We start from the raw sequence: 22292 nt of genomic DNA on the forward strand, positions 1-22292 counted from the left end.
CTTCTGGTCGCTGACTCCACCTCTTTGTCGTCTCCACATTACTGCCACCTTTTTATCTGTAAGTGAACGTACATTTTGCGCGAACCTTGCTAATATCAAGTGAAAGCGGTCCGAACACTCATCCACTTCAGAACTAAACATGCAAATTCTTACATCGCTTCAATCTCAATCCAAAGACAGCCGCAACTGCGGAGTTCTTTTGCACCGGCTATCTCTTCCTGTCTAGGACGCGGGAAAACCAGGATGCGCGTCGGCTCTCGGTGGTGGTAACTGTCGGTGGGACGAAGACAAAGCACGAGTTCCACTTGACTGTACCCAGACAGTCTTGTGTTCTTGTTACTTTCTCATTCGAAACAGAAGGAGCAGGATACGCTTTGGTCGGCCCCGAGTCCATGTGGTGGATGCGCTTTTCCCTCTCCTCACGTCTTCATAAAATCCGGCGTCGTTTCCCCTTTGGAGCTAACAGGAGGTTGGAACACTACGTCCCCCCGAATCGCGGCTCTCTTATGAAGGTAAGGGAAAAAGCTGATCGTCGCATCTCGGAGGTTTGATTGGGTGTACTACAAGAAAGGACTCCACTGCCCTGGAGTTCCCTTTTCCCCCGAATTTCTCCCCAAGGCCGCGCTGAAAAAAGAGTGAATGTTTGTTTGTGCAGCTCCGGCACTCAGATTTGTATTCCAGATTGAATTACGCATTCCTTGTATTTCTTCGCGTCTCGTTTCTTTTCAGCCTGTGAAGGTTCTTGCACCCTTCGTCCTCTGCAAGTTCCCTTACCGAAAGACCAGTTCTCCTGGCCTCCTTCTATTTCGTCTTTGATGCCTTCAATTTCTGTTTTCGCGTATCTTCGTTTTTGGACCCCGCCTCGGCTGCCAGGTGTCCAAACACCCCAGTGAAGGTTGTGCTGCTACCCGTGTGTCTGTCCGCACTCACTGACACCTTCGAATGCCCGAGGTAGGTTTTTTGTGGTGTCCAGCAGTCATAAAGAACTTGGCTTTGAGTATCTCATTTCCGTCCGCATAGAAATCCTGAAAGCCACATGGCGAGAAGTCAACTTGAGTTTGTGGCAGACGGGGGCGAGAGTTCAACAGTTGAGCGGATGAAGCACAAGGCTTGACATCACTTGAAAGCCGTTTCTCTGCTCGTTTTCGTTTTCATCGAAACGTCGTCGGCGTCACCTGCACCTGCTTGTTGGTGGGTGAAGAGAAACCCAGTACGGTACAGCATCCGAGAAATTCTTCCGCTGTGAAGAAGGTGAAAAAATGAACGCCCGGGGCTTCACCTCTGGGGTGGAGGTGCGGGTTTGAGCGTGATGCCTGTGCAGCCTCCTGCCTGAGTGCATCAGGCACCTGAGAGGCAAGAAGAAAGGCAACATAGAGAGTCATGACGGAGGCGAGCTTCTGCTGTTATCTGCTTGGTTCTTCTGCAGACAGATCAGATACCTGTTCTGGGGTTCTCTTGAAACTCAAAGTATATGTTCTGAAAAGCATCAGGAGCGAGAGGAAGAGGCAAGAACCAGAGAAACGAGAAGAATAATTGCCATTCGACAAGGGAGGGTGATCCGTGCGAAGCACAGACGCGAGCGCAGAACACGCGATCCGGTCACGAAATGGGCGAGACTCTGACAATCCATCTGGACCGAAGGAGAGTCAACGATGATTCAGAATGAGGGGAGATCGCATCACTGTGCTGAACGTGGCGGAAAAGCCGTCGGTCGCAAAGGAGGCTTCGCGCCTCCTCTCAGGAGGTTACCAGAATGTGAGTCTCTATCCTTACTCATATGCTCGGATGAGTGTCGTCACCTTTGAGACAGGATGATTTAGCTTTGCCTGCAATTATAAAAAACGACTTCTCGAATGCCAGTAGGATGAGTATCGCGTCCTGGGAGTAACCATCCCTGAGCCAGGATAACTGATACGCGTATTCTGGGGAGTATGTCTTGCGCGTTGGGGGGAACCCTGACGGCAGCTGCGTGCGAACTCTAAAGAGAACTCCTCCACATTCCTTCTTTGTCGAAAGAAAAATGTTTAAAAATCTCTCGAAACGGTGCGGAAGAAAGTGCGTGGCATTCCACCTCAAAATGGTGTTGCTCGCCAGTGGGGAAGAGACAGCACAAATCTGACAATAAGAGAAAGCCGGTCAGAAAGGCAGAGAGATCAATGAACTTTGTGTGGAATAGGAGGCAATCGAGCAAGAGATAAGACCTTTCCTTCGAAGCCGGCTTACAGACCGCGTGGGTTGTCTGTAGCTGGAATGCCCTCCTCTTCAAATGGCTGACCATTCCACCGAAGCGCACCTCTGGCATCCGCGGGAAAGGCGACAGGGGACGAGACACCGCACGGAAGGAGACGACTAATCGAAGGATCGACAGTCTGTGCGATGAGAAATGGAGCGAAGGGAGACAGTCGGTCCAAGGGAGAAGAAAGAAGATGGGGCACACGAGACAGAGCGGGGACGTTTGGGGTAAAGAGAAGGATACGAAAACGATAGAAGAAAGCATAATAATGGGCGAAGGAGGTGAATGCCACTTAACCCAACTCAAGAGGCTTGGGCATCGCGGAAGCGATCCACACATAAAGACATAAAAAACAGGAGAAACAACTGAAAGGGCAAACCAGCAAGCGGGAATGAATTCACGGTCTCGGTTGTTCCTGTTGCTCGCTCAGGCGCCGACACAGAGCCGCTTCAACCCTGTTCACCAATTCGAGTTCTCGCTGCAAAACCGTAGCTGCACAATGCTCTTCACTTCTGTCCGAGGGTAGGGCTAACAACTGAGGAATTACAAAGCAGGGGACGGTGACCTCGGAAGAAAGGAAGGCGACAGCGAGACGAAACACCACGAGATGGAGCGACAGAGGAACAGCGTGACTGTGAAGGTCCGGGGAGTATAAGGCTGCTCGCCAGAACGCAAAAGCAAGAAGGAAGCTAAACTTCGAGGCGCGTGAAAGGAGTCAAGCAGACGAGAGGGCAGCATCTCGGGTTGCGAGCAGCAGGGGGACCAGGCTAAATGCGAGGAGGAAAGACAGCAAACGGGAAACGCGGCAAAGAAAGGAAAACGAGAGCCGCGAAGCTATCCGGCTGGAACGTGGTATCGGGAAAGGCAACGGAAAACAAGATAACACACAGAGCGAAAACAAGCCATGGTTTTTCACAAGGTTTTTGTGCCGACTGCCTCAGACACCTCATGAGTCTTGACTTCGCGTCCGCCTACCAGAACTGGAATACGATTCCCCCCGAAGACCTCTATGGTGGTAGGTGGCGATCCCAGAAAGATCTTTTGTCCCTCTACAGGGAAGCAAACGCCTGGTTGATTTTTACCGCTGCTTGCCTCCAAGCTGACATACAGCCTTGTACAGAGGCATCTGTCTGTCTCCCCATCAGTGTTTCTCGTCCCACTGTCCCACTGCGTATCTCAAGCTACGCCTCTGACCTACACAAACGCACAGGACCGATCCATATATATATATATATATATATGTAGGTGTTTCTTCCCAGGTACGGATATTCAGGCATATTCTTTGACTAGGCCTAAGTGGTGCTTGTATACCAGAGAATTCGCGAGTGCCCCTCCGTGGAACAGGTCACTGAAACACTCGGTTTTGTGCAAATATTTGAATCCGCTTTTGCAAAGACAAGCACCCTGGTAGCTGACCGCGGATTCGCCACCCTTGTTGACCTTTCGCAAACGGGTGTTCGGCCTACTTGCTTTTGCATCTCAGTCTTCTCACGCAGGGCGTTCCTTGTTCACGTGTACTGTGATGCTCGTGTATAGGTACAAACATTTTATTTTCGTTTCTGTAAAACGCAGGGCAGCAGCCTGTGTTCATGCGTCCAACCATCTCGAGCTACACGCAAAGGCGAATCGCGTGAACATACGCCTTCGTAGCGTTCTATCTGTGTATACCGGTGTCTCTGTATGCAGTGATTTGCACGCGCATACAGACATATGACTATATCCAAAAACATAACGAAGAGCTTCCGTCTTCTAAGGCTTGGCTGGACGCCGTTTCTGCTCGCGTCTTCTTTCATGTCTTCAGCCCCTGTGGAGAAGAATATCTCGCAAGATGCCGGCGACGTCCGAAAGAACCTCGTCGATTTGGCGAGAAAGTGAGAGTGATCTTCCGGTGTGGGAGAGCGGATAATTTGACAGGGAACTCCGTCCATGGAATGCAGGGGAGCTGTTACGACTTGCACTCATGAACCGGAATTCTTTTCTTTGATGTCGTGAAACTTGGCCGTGGAGACGCTGCTCTTAGTTTTCACAACAGGCATTGAGCGTTCACTTGAGGCTTGCCCGCCAAATATGCAACGAAGTTCATGCTTTCGTGGGGCGGTAGAAACACGAGGCGTTGTGCATACTGCTAGGAATGACGTCCGCACCGCTCGAAATCTGTATAACAGCGAAACCTAAGGGCAGATTCCACTTTGACGAAGAGCCTAGGCATTTGCGGGCATTTCCAGCTCCGCGAAAGCGGCTGTTGCCACTCCTGTTTTGCGCGTACGAGGGATTGGAGGGAGTCGTGACGAACGCTTGCTAGGTTCCTGGAACGGCAGTCCGTCCAGAGATGGTCACTTTATTTCGGACGTTTTTTCCGTCTGTGCGTGCCTCACACAACGCAGATGGCGCGGACCAGCAATCCTAATTCTCATACGTTGATGACAGATGCTAAATGTCTATCAAATTTAATTGGATAGTTCCACGGTGCGATGTTCACACTCGCGAAGCGGAATTTCAGAGATACAACCTGCGCTGTAGACCCCGGAAACGGCCTCGAGCAACGCGCGTGGCGTCTACAGATTTCGCCTGATTCCGTTCTTGTGCCTGGATGTCCTTTGTCTTCCACAGAGCACAATGGCTCGTCCTTTGGCTTGACTGCGACAGGGAGGGCGAGAACATTGCGTTCGAGGTAGGACCCTATTGGCAGTCGTGTTGTTCCCACACGATCACCGGGCTGCATTATGCTTGAGTTTCACAATGGATACGTTCGATTGCTGACTTCCTGGAGACATGGGCGCAAAGAGAATCGAATTTGAAGAACCACTGATCGAAATTAGAGGAGCTTTCACGTTATCTATAGTACCTGTAGAGTGCCTCAAGGACATACCTTGATATGCTGCGTTTTGTCCTTTAATGAGTCGAGACCGTTGGACCGCATGTGGTTTCATCCTAACTACAGAGGGGATGCTGTCACGTTTATTCGGGTGGCGCATCGCCACTACATGGACCGTAGGCGTGACTAAGGCTAAAAGGCGAACTAGGGGACCTAGAGAGCTTGACTCTTGCCCCCGGTGTTTTCGTCTTCTGCATCTCCCAAAGTCATGTTACCTTTGTCATTTGAAGAACTCTAGATTTCAATCAAGTACCCAACCGTGACATGAGACGTCTATACCTTTCGTATTTGGGAGAAATGCCCTCTCCAGTTCGTCATGTTCTCGTCATGAGGTGAGTAACGGGCGAATTGTCGAGAAAAGAACAGAGAGTAGATACAGTTTTTCCTTGCTTCTCTATGCCGTCTTTGCTTCCTGCGAACAGGTCCTGTCCGTATGCAGGGAGGCCAACGCGAGCCTGAACGTCTTTCGTGCGGTCTTCTCCGCCTTGACAAGTGAGTTCTTTTCGTTCCATCAGGGAGAAAGGAGAGATGCACCAGGGAGGAAGAAAGAAGTAGAATAGGGAGGCTGTTGGTGAGCTATCTCACTGGAGTGGGAGAGGCCCCTTTCCAAGCGCTACAGATGCCCCGCCTTTTCGCATAGACGAAACCACAAATGAAGGGGGAATGCCGGGGAGAGGGCGAAAATGGAAGCGACAAACAACCAGGACCCAGAGCATGAACCTGTCCTTCAACGATTCGTTACCTGTGTGGCTTGTCACAACATGAGGTGACCAGACGATCTACTCCCTTGATGGTGTTCGTCTAGTTGGTTTAGGAGGTTTCGTCCGTTTCCAAGTCCGTCCGAATATGTCACTCCTGCTTTTGACCCTAGTTGGGATCCAGCGCATGTGTTTTGCCTCTGGCCTCCAGAGGTGACCCTTTCTGTTCTGCATTGCTCCTTTTCGGGTCTGTCTTCTTCCACAGAGGCAGACTTGGAACGCGCATGTCGCACGCTGCAAGCGCCGGATCGAAATCAGTCAGACGTGAGTGTTCGGCATTTCCTGAAGACGTCATTCGCAAATGACATACATTATAAATTCTACTCTTGTTTTTGATTTCTAGCTACAGACAAACTTGGAACTACAAATCCAATCTGCGTTGCTTCGAGCTCGTGGCGTTAGAGCAGTATCGCCTGTGCCTTGCTGCTTTTGCGTCCGTTTGCGTGTGACCAAGAAATGTTTCAGGGACAGAGCGCAACTGTGCAGGAGAGACGTCATAGGTATCCGTGCCTCATATGCACCTTGAAGCTTGGCTCGAGTCCCTCTCAGCGTCCTATGGTTTTTTGCACAATGATCGGAGACTCAAGAATGACTTTTCTGCGAGGAGTAAAGAGACATAGCGAGAAGGCCGACGCATCTGAGGCCGTTGGTGTCGGGAAACTGAGTTAGTTACGAGCTCGTGGCGCAGCACGTTCGTCACGCACGAAACATGAAAAGGAATCGGCAGCGACAAAGAACAAGGGACAGAAAAGTGGACGAGGAAGGCGGCTTTTATAGAGAGATAACGCAAGCTTGGTCGATCCATCGAGACGCCATCGTATGCGTACCAGCTCAGACGCAGACCATGTGCTCGTGGACTCCCTGATCGCGTTGCCGTCTGGGAACAAATAAGAGGCTCGTTTGCTTTTTCAATTTTCACTCTTTCATCTCAACTCGCTCTGTCCGTTTGCCATCTCGATGAACACCACTTTTCCTCTGTATGTGCAAAGACCCTTTTGCTCTTCTTCGACACAGGCAGTAGACACACGATCAGAGATCGATCTGCGCATAGGTAAGCGACTCGTGTCGCATTCATTTCACTTTTCCATTCGCGTGCATTATGCTGTATGACACCTTTCCGCTATTACATTGCGAGTATCTGTCCTCTCCGTCACCACTGGTTCGTGGCATGACAAGAAAACGGATCGTGCAAGTACTGTCGATTGACAGATAGACCCAGGGAGAATGCCGTGGATTCCAGCCACCTTCCTCGTTGAACCAATTACCAAAACGCATTCACCTGCAGGTGTGTTAGTGTGGCTCCTTGCTGACCCGCGCTTTCCGCTTTTGTTACTCCCCTCAACTCTTGTCTGCATGCGCCTCTGATCTCGGGTACGTTGTGTCTTTTCGTGCTCTCTCTGGTGTCCTCTGCCGGCGCTGGGAGCCTGGCATCGAGCTGCTTCCCCCGCCTTATGTCACCTGCCTGCTTCGGTATCCATCTTTGTTTTCGTGTGTTTTGCGGTTGCGTCCGCCTTTAGTTCTCCCAAAAGACTTAAATACGGCCAAGACCCTGCGTTTCGTTTCCGCTGTCGATTCGTTACTGTCAGGGGCATCGTTTACTCGCTTTCTCACGATGCGCTACCGCAGTCGCGTCAAACTCCCTTCGCCGACTATCAGGTAAGCCAAGCGGCAGGCGGGGAGAAGCCAAAAGGCTGAAGGTACTGAATGTAGCGAGAAGGAGGGCATTTTATAGCTTCATGGACGCTTAAAGGGCGTCTCCTCAGGAGAGAAGACATGGGGGGAACTGCTCAGAGCGCTCGCAAGCGAGGAAGGCGGTGACACAGAGGACCGAGACATACACGAGAATGGAAGGAGCAAGAGATATGGGAAGATGGGGATAAGTGAGGAACGGAGAACCAGCTTGAATCGAACACATCGTTGACTCATCACGCCTTAGGACTTCAGCGAGCGAAACACATGAACAATGGGCCAATACACGTGACACAACGGGTCGACGCAGACACGACATAGGCTAAAAGGTTGTCTTAGAGACTACGGTTCCGCACTAGGATTCAGGTTGTCTCGCTTGAGGGGCATTGTCGACCCATAAATCTACTTCTGTTGGTCGTTGCTAATAAGCAGGAACAAAAGAAACGATACACATATAGACACATACCCGTGTGCGCTTCATTTGCAAAACGATGCCGTCCTTTTCTGATAGGACTGTGGTACTCTTTGTGTATTTTAGTGTTTGGGCACATCTCCAATCTTTAGGCTACTACACGTATAGAGAAACGAAAGCCTATTGTTGTCGCCGTATCATTTAATTGAACAGATCCTCTTTCAGTGTTTCTCGTAACAATCATGCCCCCCCTTCTCTGTTCAGCTATGGTCCGTGTCAAAGCCCAACACTCGGATTCGTCGTCAGCCGGTGAGTGTCTTTTTTTCTCCAGATGGCCTTCGGCAAAAGATGTGTTCGGAGATACTCTAAATCGCTTCAACGTGAGGACGGGTTTTCCACCATTTTAAGACTGTGGCTGATTGTATCCTTAACGCGTCTCATGTCAATCGCATTATCTAAGCATGCACTAGGACGCATCGATGCACGCGTCGGTCCTGACGTGCTTTTGAATGCAACATTTAAAGAGGCCGGAGTCTCCTCGCAGACGCTGCAAGAGACACAAGAGAGTTCACAAGGCGGGTGTGTGTTTAGAAGAACGCAGCCTCCGGCCCTCTATAACTTGCTAATGCCTGGCCACGTTCGCCGCTCCTGACTCGTGACTTGCCTCTCCGTTTTTACCTTTGTTTCGTTGTACACAGTCCCTTCTTTCTATCGACTACTTACACACACATGTAGAGTCAGAAAGAGGAGTGACCAGCTTTACGTGTGTCGACAAAGTGGCACGTCAAGCGTTTGTTGACTAAAACACGATTTTGTCAGACACGCGTCTGGCAGTCACATTTTTTGAGGGGATTTACTACAGAGGTCCGCTGCGGTTGTTTCTATTTAGGTTCGTGGAGGTAGAGAATTTCGTGAGGGAGGCGTACTGGACAATCCGCGTCACCATCAGCAAGTAAGGGCGGCGACGAAAGACATGAGCGTGCTACTGCGCATGTTGGCGAACGACAGATAGCCAAAGAATAACACAAGGCGTCTCAGCCGTGCCGATAGGTGACAACGGAACCGGGTGAGATTAAAAGGAACTTACACGAGGAATCCACGTAGACATAGGCGTCTACAAGAGTAAGGACATTCTACCTCTGCTCTTCCTGCTCACTTGCCAGTCATCGGAGCAGTCGTGAGTGTCCAAAGAAAACTCCACCAGAACAACGAGGGAACCTAACCTCATGGACTGCCTATATGGACGAATTTCCCTGGTTGGGTTTGCAGACCCGACGACGAGAAGGGGGCGAACGCGCCGCCGCTGTCTATCGACTTCACATGGGAACGCCAGCGTCTTTTCGATCAGTGAGGCCGCGGGTCTTTAGTTTTTTGTGTATTCACTGACCTCACAGAAAACGAAAGGGAGGGTGTGGCGTAAGGGGAATGCCTGCTGTATGTAAAAGAGACGATCGATGGATCAAGGTTGCATATCGGAGAAAAGAGAGAGGCGATGAAAGAGAAAGGCGGGGAAAGCGAACGGAGAGGCGGAACGGGAGAAAATCTTCGAGAGAGGGCTTTCATCGACTCAGAGAAGGAAAGGAACGCGGAGACAGCAAAGAAACCATCCACAACGGGGTCGGGCCTACGGTTCACCTTTGAGGATTTAGATGGCAGAAAACAGAGTGTCCGATGTTTCGAGGCGTAGGCGCCGGTTCTGACCGGGAGAAACAGATCTGTCGCGCTGTGTTTCTCTCCAGGTACCTGATCAGGCTCCTTTCACCCTTTGGCTTCTTACCCTTGTGCAAAACGCTTGGAGGCTGTGTCAGACACGCGGCTGTGTCTTGTGTTCTTTTTAGGCTGGCTGTTCTTGTCCTCTACGAGATGTGCTTGGAGAACCCTGAGGCCACGGTGACGGACGTCCGAGGAACGGAGCGAACTAAACAGCGGCCTGTTCCTCTGTGTAGGTGTTGACCTTTCAAATCTTTTTGGTGAACCCAGCTGAGGTGTGCAAGCACCCGGAAGCGCGTATTCTGTTCATAGGCGGGAGAATTATTCAGATTCGAAACCAGGTCTGCTCGACAGCGGCGTAGCGCCGCTAGAGGCAGGAATGGACAGAGAACATTCTCTAGATCGGGTTTAGTGGTTCTGTGAGCGCCCAAACAGCGGGATGTCCCACTGGTGTCTCTCTTGTTAGTGAAGCGCGCTCGGTCCAGGCTCACAGTTCACGATGTGAATCCAGTATCAGTCTGATAACAGCTCAAGCTGGACTCCCTGTTACACGTTATATAATGGGATTTGTACGTTTCGGTGAACTACCATCTGGGCAGATAGGGTGGTGGTGTGCAGTAGTCATAAAGAGCTCAGTCGTCTGTATCTCCCGACTCAGATCTCTTTCGTAGGCTCGTGGTATGTCTGGAATCGCATCTGAAACACATCATTCGGGTACACACCACTGTGTCTGTCACGTGTTTCGCCGTCTGTTTCCGCGTTTGTGGTAAGGTTTTTTTTTGGTGACACCGCCGGCTATTGCTCCACTCGATAAAGGCGAGTTTGAGAGAAGCGTTCATGTAGTGGCGTCTGCGTTTCCGTGTGTTTTCGTTGTTTGATATTTCGTTCAGGCACCGTCGAACTGCACAAGATGGCAAGCCGGAAGCTGCGAATGTCTTCTGCCCGGTGCGTCTGTAGTTCGTCTTTTCTTTGCTGCAGCGCTTATTCTCGACTCGCAGCGTCCTGTTGCCGTCCTTCCCGCTCTCCCTTGTTCCCGTTGGTTCGATATTGAATGTGCTGTCTCTCCACAGCCATCGCCAGCGAAGCTGAGCGTGTCCCTTCTGATGCTATGTAGACCTTCATGGTCTACACAAGGAATCAAATTCGCAGTATATACACCCCCAAGAAAAAAAGCTTATAAATAGTCCTGCCTCAGAGATGATTACTCCCCATACGGTGGTACTGATCATCCTAGCATCTATGGTGCTAACAGCGTTCGCCATGCTGTCCCACGAACACCCTTCTCGCTTGTTTTTTTTTGGACCGGGGGTCTTTTCCTCAGTACTTCGTCACACCGTTGAATAATGTCGAACTCCACCTGTAGAGTTTCCCGCGTAGCACCTGTCTCTCTCACTTGTTTTGTCCTTCCTGATGTTTGTGCGGTGTCGCCCTCAGTTGTGATTCGCATTGCGATGCTTGCCACTTTTGAGTTTCTGCGCCAGGTGCATGTCGATCGCGGAAAGTCTTTACCAACGCGGTATCATCAGGTGAGGACACAGGCGGCCGGTGCCTAGTGGTAGATGAGAGGAAGGTAGAAAAATAACTTGGGGACTTTAGAGACAGTTGATTAGAGACATTCGACTCGACAAGGAACCTGCTCCCAAGGAAGGGAGACAGAGACACAGCACCCCCCCAAACTACTCGACAGATCCACCATGTGGACCTCGTGATACCTCCAGGCATTTCGAAGCTTTCGACGCTAGATAAAAAACGCTTACCCTCTGTGGACTCGCTCGAGAAACCGGCATCGACGGGCGGTGGATGACGACACGTTTTGATATGTAATTTTCCGACGTTCGTCTCGTTTCTGTCGTGTGTGTGTTCCTTGGTTGTAGCTATCCACGCACCGAGACAGAGGTCTTCTCGCCAACTATGGACCTTCTCTCTCTCATTCGAGTGCATATCGGGAGCACTGCCTGGGGAACATATGCTCAGAAGCTCGTTGATGGTAGGCTCCGCCTTTTCGTTCGTTGCCTTGAGTACGTCGATGCGAATGTGCGACGATTCGTATTTCTCACCTTCCTCCACATCTGTTGAGCGGGATCTGGCACTGGGGGGTCGTCACGTGCCATACCAATTGCTCCAACGATCCTGTAACTCTCTATCGTACCGTTTATTTACCACTGTCACGAAGGATCCAAATTTCAGGGAAAGGACGTATTGGGTGGTTTGACATCTCCTTGGAAAGCACGGTCACCAACTGGCGGAAGGTGCATTCGTATGCTATGCGGCTTCTCACCAGTTCGTTTTGTTCTCGTACCAGACTGAGTTAGGACTCTTTCGTGCACGAACTGCTGCCGCTGGATCTCGAGGCAGATGTTTTCTGTGTAAACCGTCTGACCTGTGCTCTCTCATTCGCGTCTGACTCGTGCACCCAGCCTCAGAAAATGAATCTGCCCTGTGTTTCAAAATTAATACTTGACTCGGTTTAACGTAAAGCTCGAACAGACCTAAGGGCAACATGAGCGCCGTTTCCCCTTCGTGGTGTGGGCCACATCGACCGGTCGACCAAGCGCCTTTTTGCGCCCTGAGCCCTTCCAGAGACTCACGCGCAGAAGCGAGAAAACCTTCAATTCCTCAGAAGGGATGACAGAAACTCCTGGCACCTTCTGTCAACGCGTCTGGGGTGTGTTTGGACATGGCAGCGCTACCCCTATTTTACGTTTACCATATTTATGAAACAGAATGTAAACGTTTGTCATCTGCTTGTTTTGTCTACTTCAGGCGATTTCCTTTGGCCTAGCGACGGAGCTCGAGACGATAAGGTACCCGCAATTACAGGGTTTCCTACATACGGTGTATAATGTCTTCTATCTCAAAAAAATAGTTTTTAATACCTAAGGAGACATATATGTTTAGGGGAGTTGGCGCTGCATCAACATGAATGGTTTATCGAACAGAGTTGGCCGCCTCAGTTTTTGCGTCTGTCTCGCATCCATGACTCGATCTGTTTCCTGTTCATGCGCCTAGGTAACACAGAGAAATCTGTGTCAGTCTATCCATTTCTCACTGGATCCGATTGAAGACTGGTGTGATCCTTTGTGTATCGACGGACGGGATGGCTGAGCGCACTTGTTCCGAAGCTTCCCCATGCGTGTCAGCGTTTTCGGATGTAACTGTGCTGCGCCGTCGTGGTCTCTGCTCGGACCCCGTTGATCGACTCTTCAACCTTCACCGTAAAGTCTCGTTGGTCTGTGCCTCACAGTGAACGTGGAGATCTTTTTCTGCTGACGTCGGCCACCGTGCCCATGTGTCGGCGTAGGCGCGGAGACACCTAGAGCACCACTTTACATGTAGCTGTTTACAAGTATGCAGGTATACCGATATGTATATATATATATATATATATATATGCACCCGTGTACTTGTGATCAAGAATGAGCGTTGGTCTTCAGCCTTAGTTTCCACTCCCTGTCCTACATCTCAGGCACATCCTCCGATTCATCCTCTAAAACTTATGCAGAGGTGCGTCACTGATAAAACGACCCCAGAGAAAACGTTCAGAGGCCTAGCCAAAAGACTCGTTGTCTAGTCAAATTGCAGGAGGGATTCTAGAAAACCATGCTACGCAACGTAGCTGCAGATGTCTCTCTCTGTATATATATATATATATATATATCGACATACACCGCACGCATACAGACATATACGGGTACCGCCTACTAAAACAGGATTTAGACTCAACGACACACGTTGCCTCCGTGCATAGGTGTGCGTGTCTGCGTCTCTCATCGCACACGAATTTATGGATATTTGTATACTCGGAAGCATGAATGCATCTCCCCCTCTGTCAGCGTTGAGACTGAGTTCGTATCTTTGTTTTGTGGCTGCTGGTTCACTTCCTTTTTTCTCTTCTTGTCTCTGGTCCCCAACCCTCGATGGTCGCTTTGCCTGCATCCACGCGCTTGTTACATGCCTCTCCTCCCCCATACTGTTTCGTTTGTTTTCTCGGTGTCGTGATGCTGCTCTCTCAGGTCAGAGCTTGAGGAGGAAGAGTGGAAGGTACGTACTGTGTTTTGAGTCTAGACGTGCGTTCCACTATGCAAGCTTTATATTTTATCATTCTTGCTAGGTTGCGTCTTGCCCGTCTACTGTGACGGAGCTAAACTCGGAATCCCCTGGCCGTTTATCGGTGTCCCGGTCTTCGTGGTCCACCCCTTGTCGTTCCTGTTCTCACTTGTTTTCTTGACGTTGTTTTCTCCATTCGCTTCCCGCTCGACCGTTCAGCTGGACCCCGCTTCCTGTGTCTGGCTTCGCTCCCGCTCTCGTGCCAGGTTTATGTCCCTTCCCGTGCTTACGTCCACTCCAGCGTCTCCCCCCTGCTGTCACACTCCTTCACTCCTTTCTCAGTCACCAGTGAAGTCGGTGTCATTGCATGTGGGTTTCTCTGCCGCTAGCATCGGGTTCCAATTACATGTGTGAAAAAAAGACTTTTCCTTTCCCATGCAGCTCTACGAATTTGTCACCCGCCATTTTCTCGCCTGCTGTAGGTAAGCCGTCCTGGAGAACAGGCCGTTTCTACCTACCTGGCAGGTGACAAGGACACGCATGCTCAGCTGCTCTCGCCTATTGTTCTGGTCCTCAGTAGCTGCTTCAGAGTGGAAGGCTCGGAGTCGATCCGTAATGTTTCCCGTCCTTTTTCGAGCACGCATTTGCACGCGTGCACACACGGGAATGGGCATTCACCTCTGCCCGAAAACCACATGCATCTGAACATACGTCCATCTATCTATATAAATGTATATTTGTAGCTGCACAGAGATGTGAGTAGCTGCCTTAGCGTAGTTGCTTTGCAGGTTCCTCTTTAAGGAGCTTGCGAGGCTGCTGGTTGGCCGAGCACAGGGAAGGCACAAAATATACAGGCTCCTCGCGGTTCTGCTTGTTGTCAACGCAGTGAAGACGCTTTCGGGTTTGAGACGCGCGTGGAAATTGATATTGCAGGTAAGTCCGTGTCGCCAAGTTCCTGCTCGCCTTCTGCACTCGTTGTAATAGTCTCTCCGTCACAGTTTACGACGGACAGGTTTTCTGCCTTTTTCTTCAACTTTTGCTTTCCGCTGGTATGCGCGGCGTTTCGGCCACATTCAGCAGAGTTGTGGTGCACTCTGCGCTTTGTCGTATTATCGTCACTCTTTGGTTCTCGCACTGCTCCCCCTGCGCCGCCCTGGCACTTGCGCTCTTCTCACGTTTCCCTGTGACTGCCGGTTCACCTTCAGGAGAAGGATTTTACGCCACGGGCCTCACCGTGCTGGAGCGACGGTGGCTGGATGTCTATCCCTATGAGCAATGGTAGCGGAGGATGAAAAAAAGAAAAGAAATAAACAGAGAGGCTGCGTCAAGTGCTGTTGGAAAAGGAGGCTTGAGGAGAGGAAGGCGAAAGACAAAGAGCGGCGAGAGGGGAAGCAGGGAAAATGGGGAATTCTAAACAAACAAAAAGAAAAGGGTGAAACGGAAGATAATTCATGAGTTAGGTGCGACCACAGCAGCGCGATGCGTGCACAAACTCGTTATGGTGTTGACTGATTCGAACGTACACACACAGGCACCTCTTTTTTGCTGTATCGGTCTGTATCCTTGTGGCGCTTGGTACACTTCTCTTTACATCCGTCTGCTTGCTTTTCTGGCAGCGTGTTTTTCTGACTTGAAACGCTTTGTCGACCGTGATCGGCTGTTGTCAGCTGTAACTACAACAATCCATTGATCTGCCTCTTGCCATATGCCCGTCTATGGAAGTCACAACTGATTTTTGATGGAGTTCACATTCCCGTCAGCAATCGTGAGTTTGCCCGTCTACTTCCCGTTGCTCAGGGTTCGACGTATTTCTCCGTGTACTCCTTGCAAGCTATGCTTTTTCCCCCGGAGATCGTACCTTATGGTCGAATGATCTAGGTCTGCATCTCTTTATTTCTTTATGGCTCGAGTTGTGACGCTTGCCTTTGCGCAACCTGTTTGTGCTATACAGTACCTGTGTCTTTTACACGTATTAGGATTGACGAAATCACGAATCCTTCTTGCTGAGAATAGCTCCTCACGCTTGCCTGTTCGATTTATTCAAGGTCCGGGAACCGGCTTCCGCGCTTTCTGGTGAACGAACGAGTCATGCCTTCGTCGATTCTGATGAGTGAAAGACAGACAGAGCCTCCGCCGTTGCTGACAGAAGCCGACTTAATTGACCTCATGGACAAGGTACGTTTTTGCCATGCAAACCGCAAATATCACTCCCACGCTACACATGCACATCTACATATCTCTATATATTTGCGTATCGCAGCACGTGTAACTATGCGAATGCGTATAGATGAACGTACCGACGGACAGATGCCTGTACGAAGCAAAATGTGGTGTGTCTGCGTTTACCTGTTTCGATTCCTATCGTTTATCTAGCGAATGCCTTGGGACACTGTGTGCATCACCACAGCAAAGCGAGCTCCGATTTCTGATTGAAGCCAGATTCACGGCCGTGTAAAATGCTATACCACAGACTGTCCATCGGTCTACCCACCAACTAACGTGTAGCTCTTTCGTCCCAAACCCTGTGCAAGCACCAATGCGTTGAACTGTGTATTCAGTGTCACACGTGTCTACGTCTAATCCGTACTGACCCTCTCCTTGTGCGGCCTTGACTCGCAGTGCCTCTTTACAATTCTTGCATCAGGTGCACAGCTGTGTACGCCTTTCTGTGTCTCCCGCATGGTTTGATGTGCATTCTCCGCCAACATAGTCGCCTCCGCATGCGCCGCCGCCGTCGTCGTTTCGCGGCAGGGTGTCAGCCACGGCACTGTTGCAGACTGCGCGCGAGCCATCCCTTCTTTGGCGTGCGTTTCGTGTTCGTTCTGTCTCGCGGCCTTCAGAATGGAATTGGCACCGATGCAACCATGCACGATCATATTCGCACGATCCAGGTAGGCATCTGGTGATATGCGCAGGCGGAGATGGACGAATATATACGTGCAGGTAGACACATCTACCGTTTGAATTGATGAACTTGTGCAGGCCTGTGTACATGTGCCTACACAGCAATGTGTATTTGCGGTTGGTCTTCCTTCCCGGTGACGTCTTTCTACTCTCCTCGATTGTCTGCTTACTGGTTCACGTGATGTGCTCTCCGTGCATTTCTGCCCTGATGCAGGACCGACATTACTGCTACAAGAATGAAAATATGCAGTTCGTGCCCACAGACCTAGGCGTCGCTCTCTATCAGGTGAATCCGTGATTCTCGCTCCTGCACGCTGTTCGTTTTTGGCTGCTTCTCGGGCGTTTGTAACTCTCCGTTTCACTTCCTTCTACTGAGGTCTTGTCGAGCTGCCTGGGTCCCTCCGCCGTGTCTGCTGGATGCTACCTTCATTTGCTTTCTTTGACTTTCACATGTCTCTCATTTCTTCTCGGAGTGTTCCTCGCGGCACGGCTTCGGCATGTCTCACCACAACGTACCCTACGCGGTTGGGCTCGAAGCACTAGCGTCTGCCCTGACTTTCTGTATAAAACCGCGGCGTTCATGTTTTTGCACCGGTATACAGTTGAGTGCTCAGTTTATCGACTCCTAGCAAATGCAGAGGCTGTTTCTGCCCACATGTCATCATCAGAGTTGGAGTAGAGGCTTACTGGGCAATAGCACATTTGCCTCATGACACTGGAGAAAAACATCCTTCCCAGCGGCTGCAGAGGTTGGCTTCGCTTCTGTTTTCAGGGTTTCAAACGCCTTGCAGAGGTGTCCGGTGTTGACCTGTCGCTCGTAAGGTCGACCAATTTTAACATGCACTTTTCTCCTGGGAATTCATCAAATCGCAGACAACCGACTCGTGAATGCGTTTGTAAACGTCTGCAGCATCTGCGTGAATGTTGTCGCCTTTGTTTGTGGAATTTGTCTTAACCTTCTTGTTTGCAACCCCCGTGTGTTCTGTCTGTGTTCTGTTCCGCGTTTCATGTGTGGGTGGGGTGACGTTTCTCTATCCCTTGCTTCGTGCATCTTCCTCGCTCGCTGATGCTTAAAGTGGATTTCACTCTTGCACTGTCTTCACGAAGGTGGGAAACATCTTATAAATATTCCTGTCTCAGAGGTATGATATTGGAGAACGGAGGTTTGTATTGACTGTAGCACCGCAGAAACTCACTTGTCCCCATGGTAGTACACATCCGAGGAAGGCTGGCGCTTCGCTAATTTGATGCCCGTCGGTCGTTGGGGCCTTCTCATGTGTTTCGTGCGTTTGGCTGCAGCCAGATCTACGAGCGCGCATGGAGGCGGACATGGCTCTCGTGGCGCGAGGGGCGAAAACGAAGGTGAGATTGAACGGCCATAAGAACACTGAAAGCCCCTCCTGTCTTCTGGTGTTTCATCTCGCATCGTCGCCTCAATGCCATCGCAAGGCCGAGATTTAGACAGCAATGGGCCCTGGCGCATAGAGCTTGCGTCAAAACATGGGAGATAGGGCAGGAATACTTAGGCTAGAACTCTCAGGGAGGGCTGCTTGGGCTAGATCACTGGAGCATACTTCAAACTGGCACGATGTAGCTAGTCAAATAGGGATCTGTTGCACATACAGATCCGCCCGGAAACGCGACTCTCGAAGTCGTTTCTTTTCTCGTGTCGAGCCCGCCAGTCTGGGACATTGTCGCCGGCCTATGACACATACTGTAGCTCTTTGGTCGCACGGCTGTGCCCGTTTTCCTTTCTCCGCTGATCGGTGTTGAAGTCTGTTGTTCTGTCTCCCCGTTTTCTTGCTCGCGCCTCGCGATCGTTTTTTCCAGCAAGAAGTCCTGGACCTCCACGTGTCGGAAATGAAGCGCGTGTTTCTGCTTCTCAAGTCACATGCGGCACACATGGACACAGAAATGCGAAATCGCTTGGGAGGCCTAGAAGACAGTGTGGGCCGAGACGGTGTCACTCTGGTCGCGAACTTCTCAGAGTGCGGGAAATGCAGAGCTCCGATGGATCTCAAAGTGAGCGAAAATTGTGAACCCGCGCAGCATTGTAGACACGCAAATACACAGTCGAAATTAATGTTTCGTTTGGTAAATGCATAAGCCACTTTTGGTGGCCCTAATAAAGTGCGCCTCGAGGCCGCTGTAGAGAAAACGAGCCCATTCTAGGTTTCGGGAATGCCCTGGCAGATGCACCCTACACTAGGGCCTGTCCCCGCAACAGCCAAACGAAGAAGCGAATAGAAGCCCTCAACGCGCAGCCTCACCGTTGCCCGGAACAATGGATACCGCCAGCCTTCTCACTTCGTAGACGACGCGCCCGAAGTGTCCTTCGGAGGACATGATGCGGAACACGGTATTGCTGCGTCAATACCAGAATACCAAATAGAGCTTAGATTAATATACCCTCACGTGAAATTTGATGCGGCCATCGTAGCGCACTTACCATTGGACCAGCCACCTCGTAGGCATTCACAGACTGACGAATCATGTCTATCTGCCTATGTCTCTTTGTACATACATTAACATGTGTAGGTGGAGACAGGATACAGTCGCACCCACGGGCACGCTGTGATGCACCGGCAGGCGTGCGGCAGGACTGAGGCTATCTCGGCATCAGAATTGAGTTCTCTCCCTCTCCCGTGCGCTTCTGTGTTTTTTTCCGTATACGCTATCAGGTGTCTGGTGGCCCTCGTGGCGACGGTAGCGAGGGAGGTGGCAGGTGGGTCCGACAGCCGCCTACTGTGCGGCGGGAAAAAATGCACAACTAGTATATGCTCCTATTGTATTTCGAACATGCTGCCCTACTTCTGCGGCGTCTCCCGGCCATAATCTGGAAAGCCTACGCGATGGCTCGACACTTCCGTTGAAACTTCAGAGATGTTTCACAACACGCAGTGCTCTTCCTTGTCGCTTACCGGGCACCTGTGGGATCGTGGGGATCCGCAGACTCACAGATGTCCCGTGTCGAAAAGACGCACTATTCCCACAGCCGGATTCGGCTGTCTCCCTCCCCTTCCTTTTGGCTTCAGAAGTCGGCGCCGTGGAAGAGGTGGACGCCATCCATCTACAGCAGGTACGCTGCGCTACGGAACGGCACCGAGAACAATTGGGGCTCTTTGATACAGTTAGAAACCCGACAAGCTCTTCGGTGTTACTGTGTACTCACACAGCAACTTGTCAAGGGCAGATACACCCCGCTCGAGACAGAAACGAAAGCCAGTCCTCTTGATGCCAGCAGTTTTCCTGAACGGAGGCGGGGCATGGGTTTGTCTCGAAGGGTTGAGCGGCGGTGCTCTCGTGCTTCCCGTCGCTTGTCGGTTTGTGTCTCTCGACAGGCCTTTGTGTGCCCCTTTTTGGTGTGATTACAGAACATACATCCGCTCTCGTTAATCGATTTCTGGTGAGATATGCCGAGGTCGTAGAGGCAAACGATGCCTTGACTCGCCGCCGAAGCGCTTTGTGCGCGAACCAGTCTACGCCTAGTCGCGTGTATACCCCAGTTCATATCTTTCTGTTTGCACATCTATACGCTACTACCTAAATACACAGATACGTGTGTAGCGAGCTTGCATCGCTGTTTGTATCCTCTTTGTTAAACCGGAGATTGTACCGTACCCAGTGTCGCACGTCTCATATGTATACAGTATGCATATATATATATATATATGCATACTCAAAGGTAGTCGTGGCCATATGAAGCCGTATCTTTGGTAGGATAGAACAATCGATATCCGCGCATGCTGGACACGGGCGACTATGTGTACACATAGTCTCGTACATATGTACGTGAACGCTGCGGCGTGTCGCCGGAAGTATGTGGGTGAAGAGGGCAAGTGAATCAAGAGCGACAGGATCAGGTCAATATCAATGGAAGTTAGCGCGGCCACGTACGCACAGTCGCACGCATGTGTAGCTTTACCTGGTGTGCAGGCCTTGTCTTTCGGTGGTATGTTCTCTCTTTTTCGTAGGTATGCACGCGACTCTCACAGGGGTGCCAGACCGTGCTTCTTCTTCCACCCAAAGGCGAGCTCGCACCGCACGCAGTCCGATGCGCCTACTGCAGTTTTCAGGTAAGCATAAAGTTCGTAAGCTACGTCATTTCATTTGAAAATGTGTCCATCGCCCACGGTTAGCAAGAGCGTATACTGAGCACAGGAAGTCTGCTTCGTGGCCATCGCAAACTACGGAAAGGTGACATCGCTGCAGCACGATCCCTTGCGTTTATGGGGACGTTCCATTCTCTCTCAGGGAGGCCAAGCCATGTTTCCTACGCGTGCCGTCTGTGGTGGCGCATGCACTTACAGATACGTTCAAATGCTGAGGCCGACATATGGAAGTACCGCAGTGGGGACAGGGCGACTGGTGCGTTGCATAGATTAAAAGAAACACTGGTGGTTTTTTGCGCACCAGAGATGTCGACGAAAATTTAAGTACAGCTCTGTACGCCCTCTGCCTCACTATCAGCAACCGATGTAAAACACGACTGTCTTAGCAGGTGAATTACGTAGACCTAACCAGCTGTGTATGTGCCGGAATACATGGGCTTGTACGGACAGTCAAGACACCACTAGGATCCGAGGCGCTTGCGGCCGATGACACATTGTCCACGGATATCGGAATGCCTTGTTGTGCTTCGGGATACGCTCGCGTCGGACGGTATCTCAGTCTCTCTCGCTGGGCATTCTTTCAGGCGCTGAGTGTTACGAACACACTCACGAAGAAGACACATCAGTTGTGTCCACAGTGTTTCCGGAATCCCCCGGTACGGCCAACGAAAAGCCGTGAAGACGCCCGGCTACAAGGATAGTCTTGGCATATGATGTAGAAAGCATAACGCTTTTGACTGTGTGATTCGACATCTCCCACGTGTTCTGCTTCTATGCTAGAGTTCGACGTCGCGAGTGACACCGTTGACCTAAACAGATTCCATGCGAGCCTGTTGCAGCCTTCTGAGCTCAGACGTTAAGGAACGGAGACGAGGGTTCACATGGCAGCTCATTCGAAGAGTAAATCAAGTGTTTCAGATAGCGACGGACTGGTACCGCCGAGATGCGTTCTGATGCATGTGTGCTTGCATATGTTGACCTCAGCAAGAAGAAGCGAGTCACCTCCAGGGAGAGGCTACACTCAGGTGCTTTGCCTGTCGGCATCCCGTAGGTTGTTCCGTACTTGCATTGGAGACTGCGAAGGACAGATTTGACTTTGCTGTGTGCCGACTTTTTTCTTTTCTTGTTAGCTTTCTCTTACAGTTATATACGCGCTGGAACGTGTCCTACATAGGCAGACACCGTCAGTCACACATGCTCACGATGGTTCAGTTTGTGTTTGAATATTGGCAGAGGTACATTCACGCTCCGCATATGCTGCATTCCCTCTCTTTGTCAGTTCCAATGGAAACCACTTTTTCTTCTTGTCTATGCTTTGCAGACATGTTCGCTGGCCCGCCGGGCTCGGGATTCATGAACCGTGGGTGCCTTTGTTTGCTCCCCGGACAATAAAACATGTAATTAATTGACAAACGCTCGGGTTGCGCACCTGCCTTCTCTCTTTTTCTCACCCAGTTATGGAATCGACGTGTTTTAGTGGGACGGTTGTTTTCAGAGTAGCCGTAGCGTTAGTATAACAGAGGTGAGATGACCGTCGTTTTTTGAGTCACGA

At 50.7% G+C, this 22292-nt stretch overlaps 1 protein-coding gene across 1 annotated transcript; it reads left to right on the forward strand.

Moving 5' to 3' along the window:
- Positions 1-1662: 1662 nt before the first annotated feature.
- TGME49_226480 (DNA topoisomerase family protein) lies at positions 1663-22132 on the forward strand (the record flags this gene model as incomplete). Its single annotated transcript, XM_018780137.1, has 34 exons — positions 1663-1755; positions 2664-2755; positions 3175-3248; positions 4035-4104; positions 4844-4904; positions 5531-5600; positions 6072-6130; positions 6881-6917; positions 7453-7522; positions 8232-8276; positions 8857-8919; positions 9237-9314; positions 9806-9909; positions 10568-10622; positions 11159-11203; positions 11552-11664; positions 12441-12481; positions 13144-13181; positions 13691-13718; positions 14166-14206; positions 14611-14657; positions 14930-15002; positions 15770-15899; positions 16565-16615; positions 16843-16914; positions 17401-17445; positions 17928-17990; positions 18459-18650; positions 19310-19353; positions 19664-19707; positions 20003-20034; positions 20603-20704; positions 21325-21396; positions 21725-22132. 34 exons carry the CDS (start codon positions 1663-1665, stop codon positions 22130-22132), a joined length of 2652 nt encoding a protein of 883 aa, XP_018636032.1.
- Positions 22133-22292: the final 160 nt, after the last annotated feature.

Source organism: Toxoplasma gondii, chromosome X (assembly GCF_000006565.2).
Source record: "Toxoplasma gondii ME49 chromosome X, whole genome shotgun sequence".
Classification (NCBI taxonomy): domain Eukaryota; phylum Apicomplexa; class Conoidasida; order Eucoccidiorida; family Sarcocystidae; genus Toxoplasma; species Toxoplasma gondii.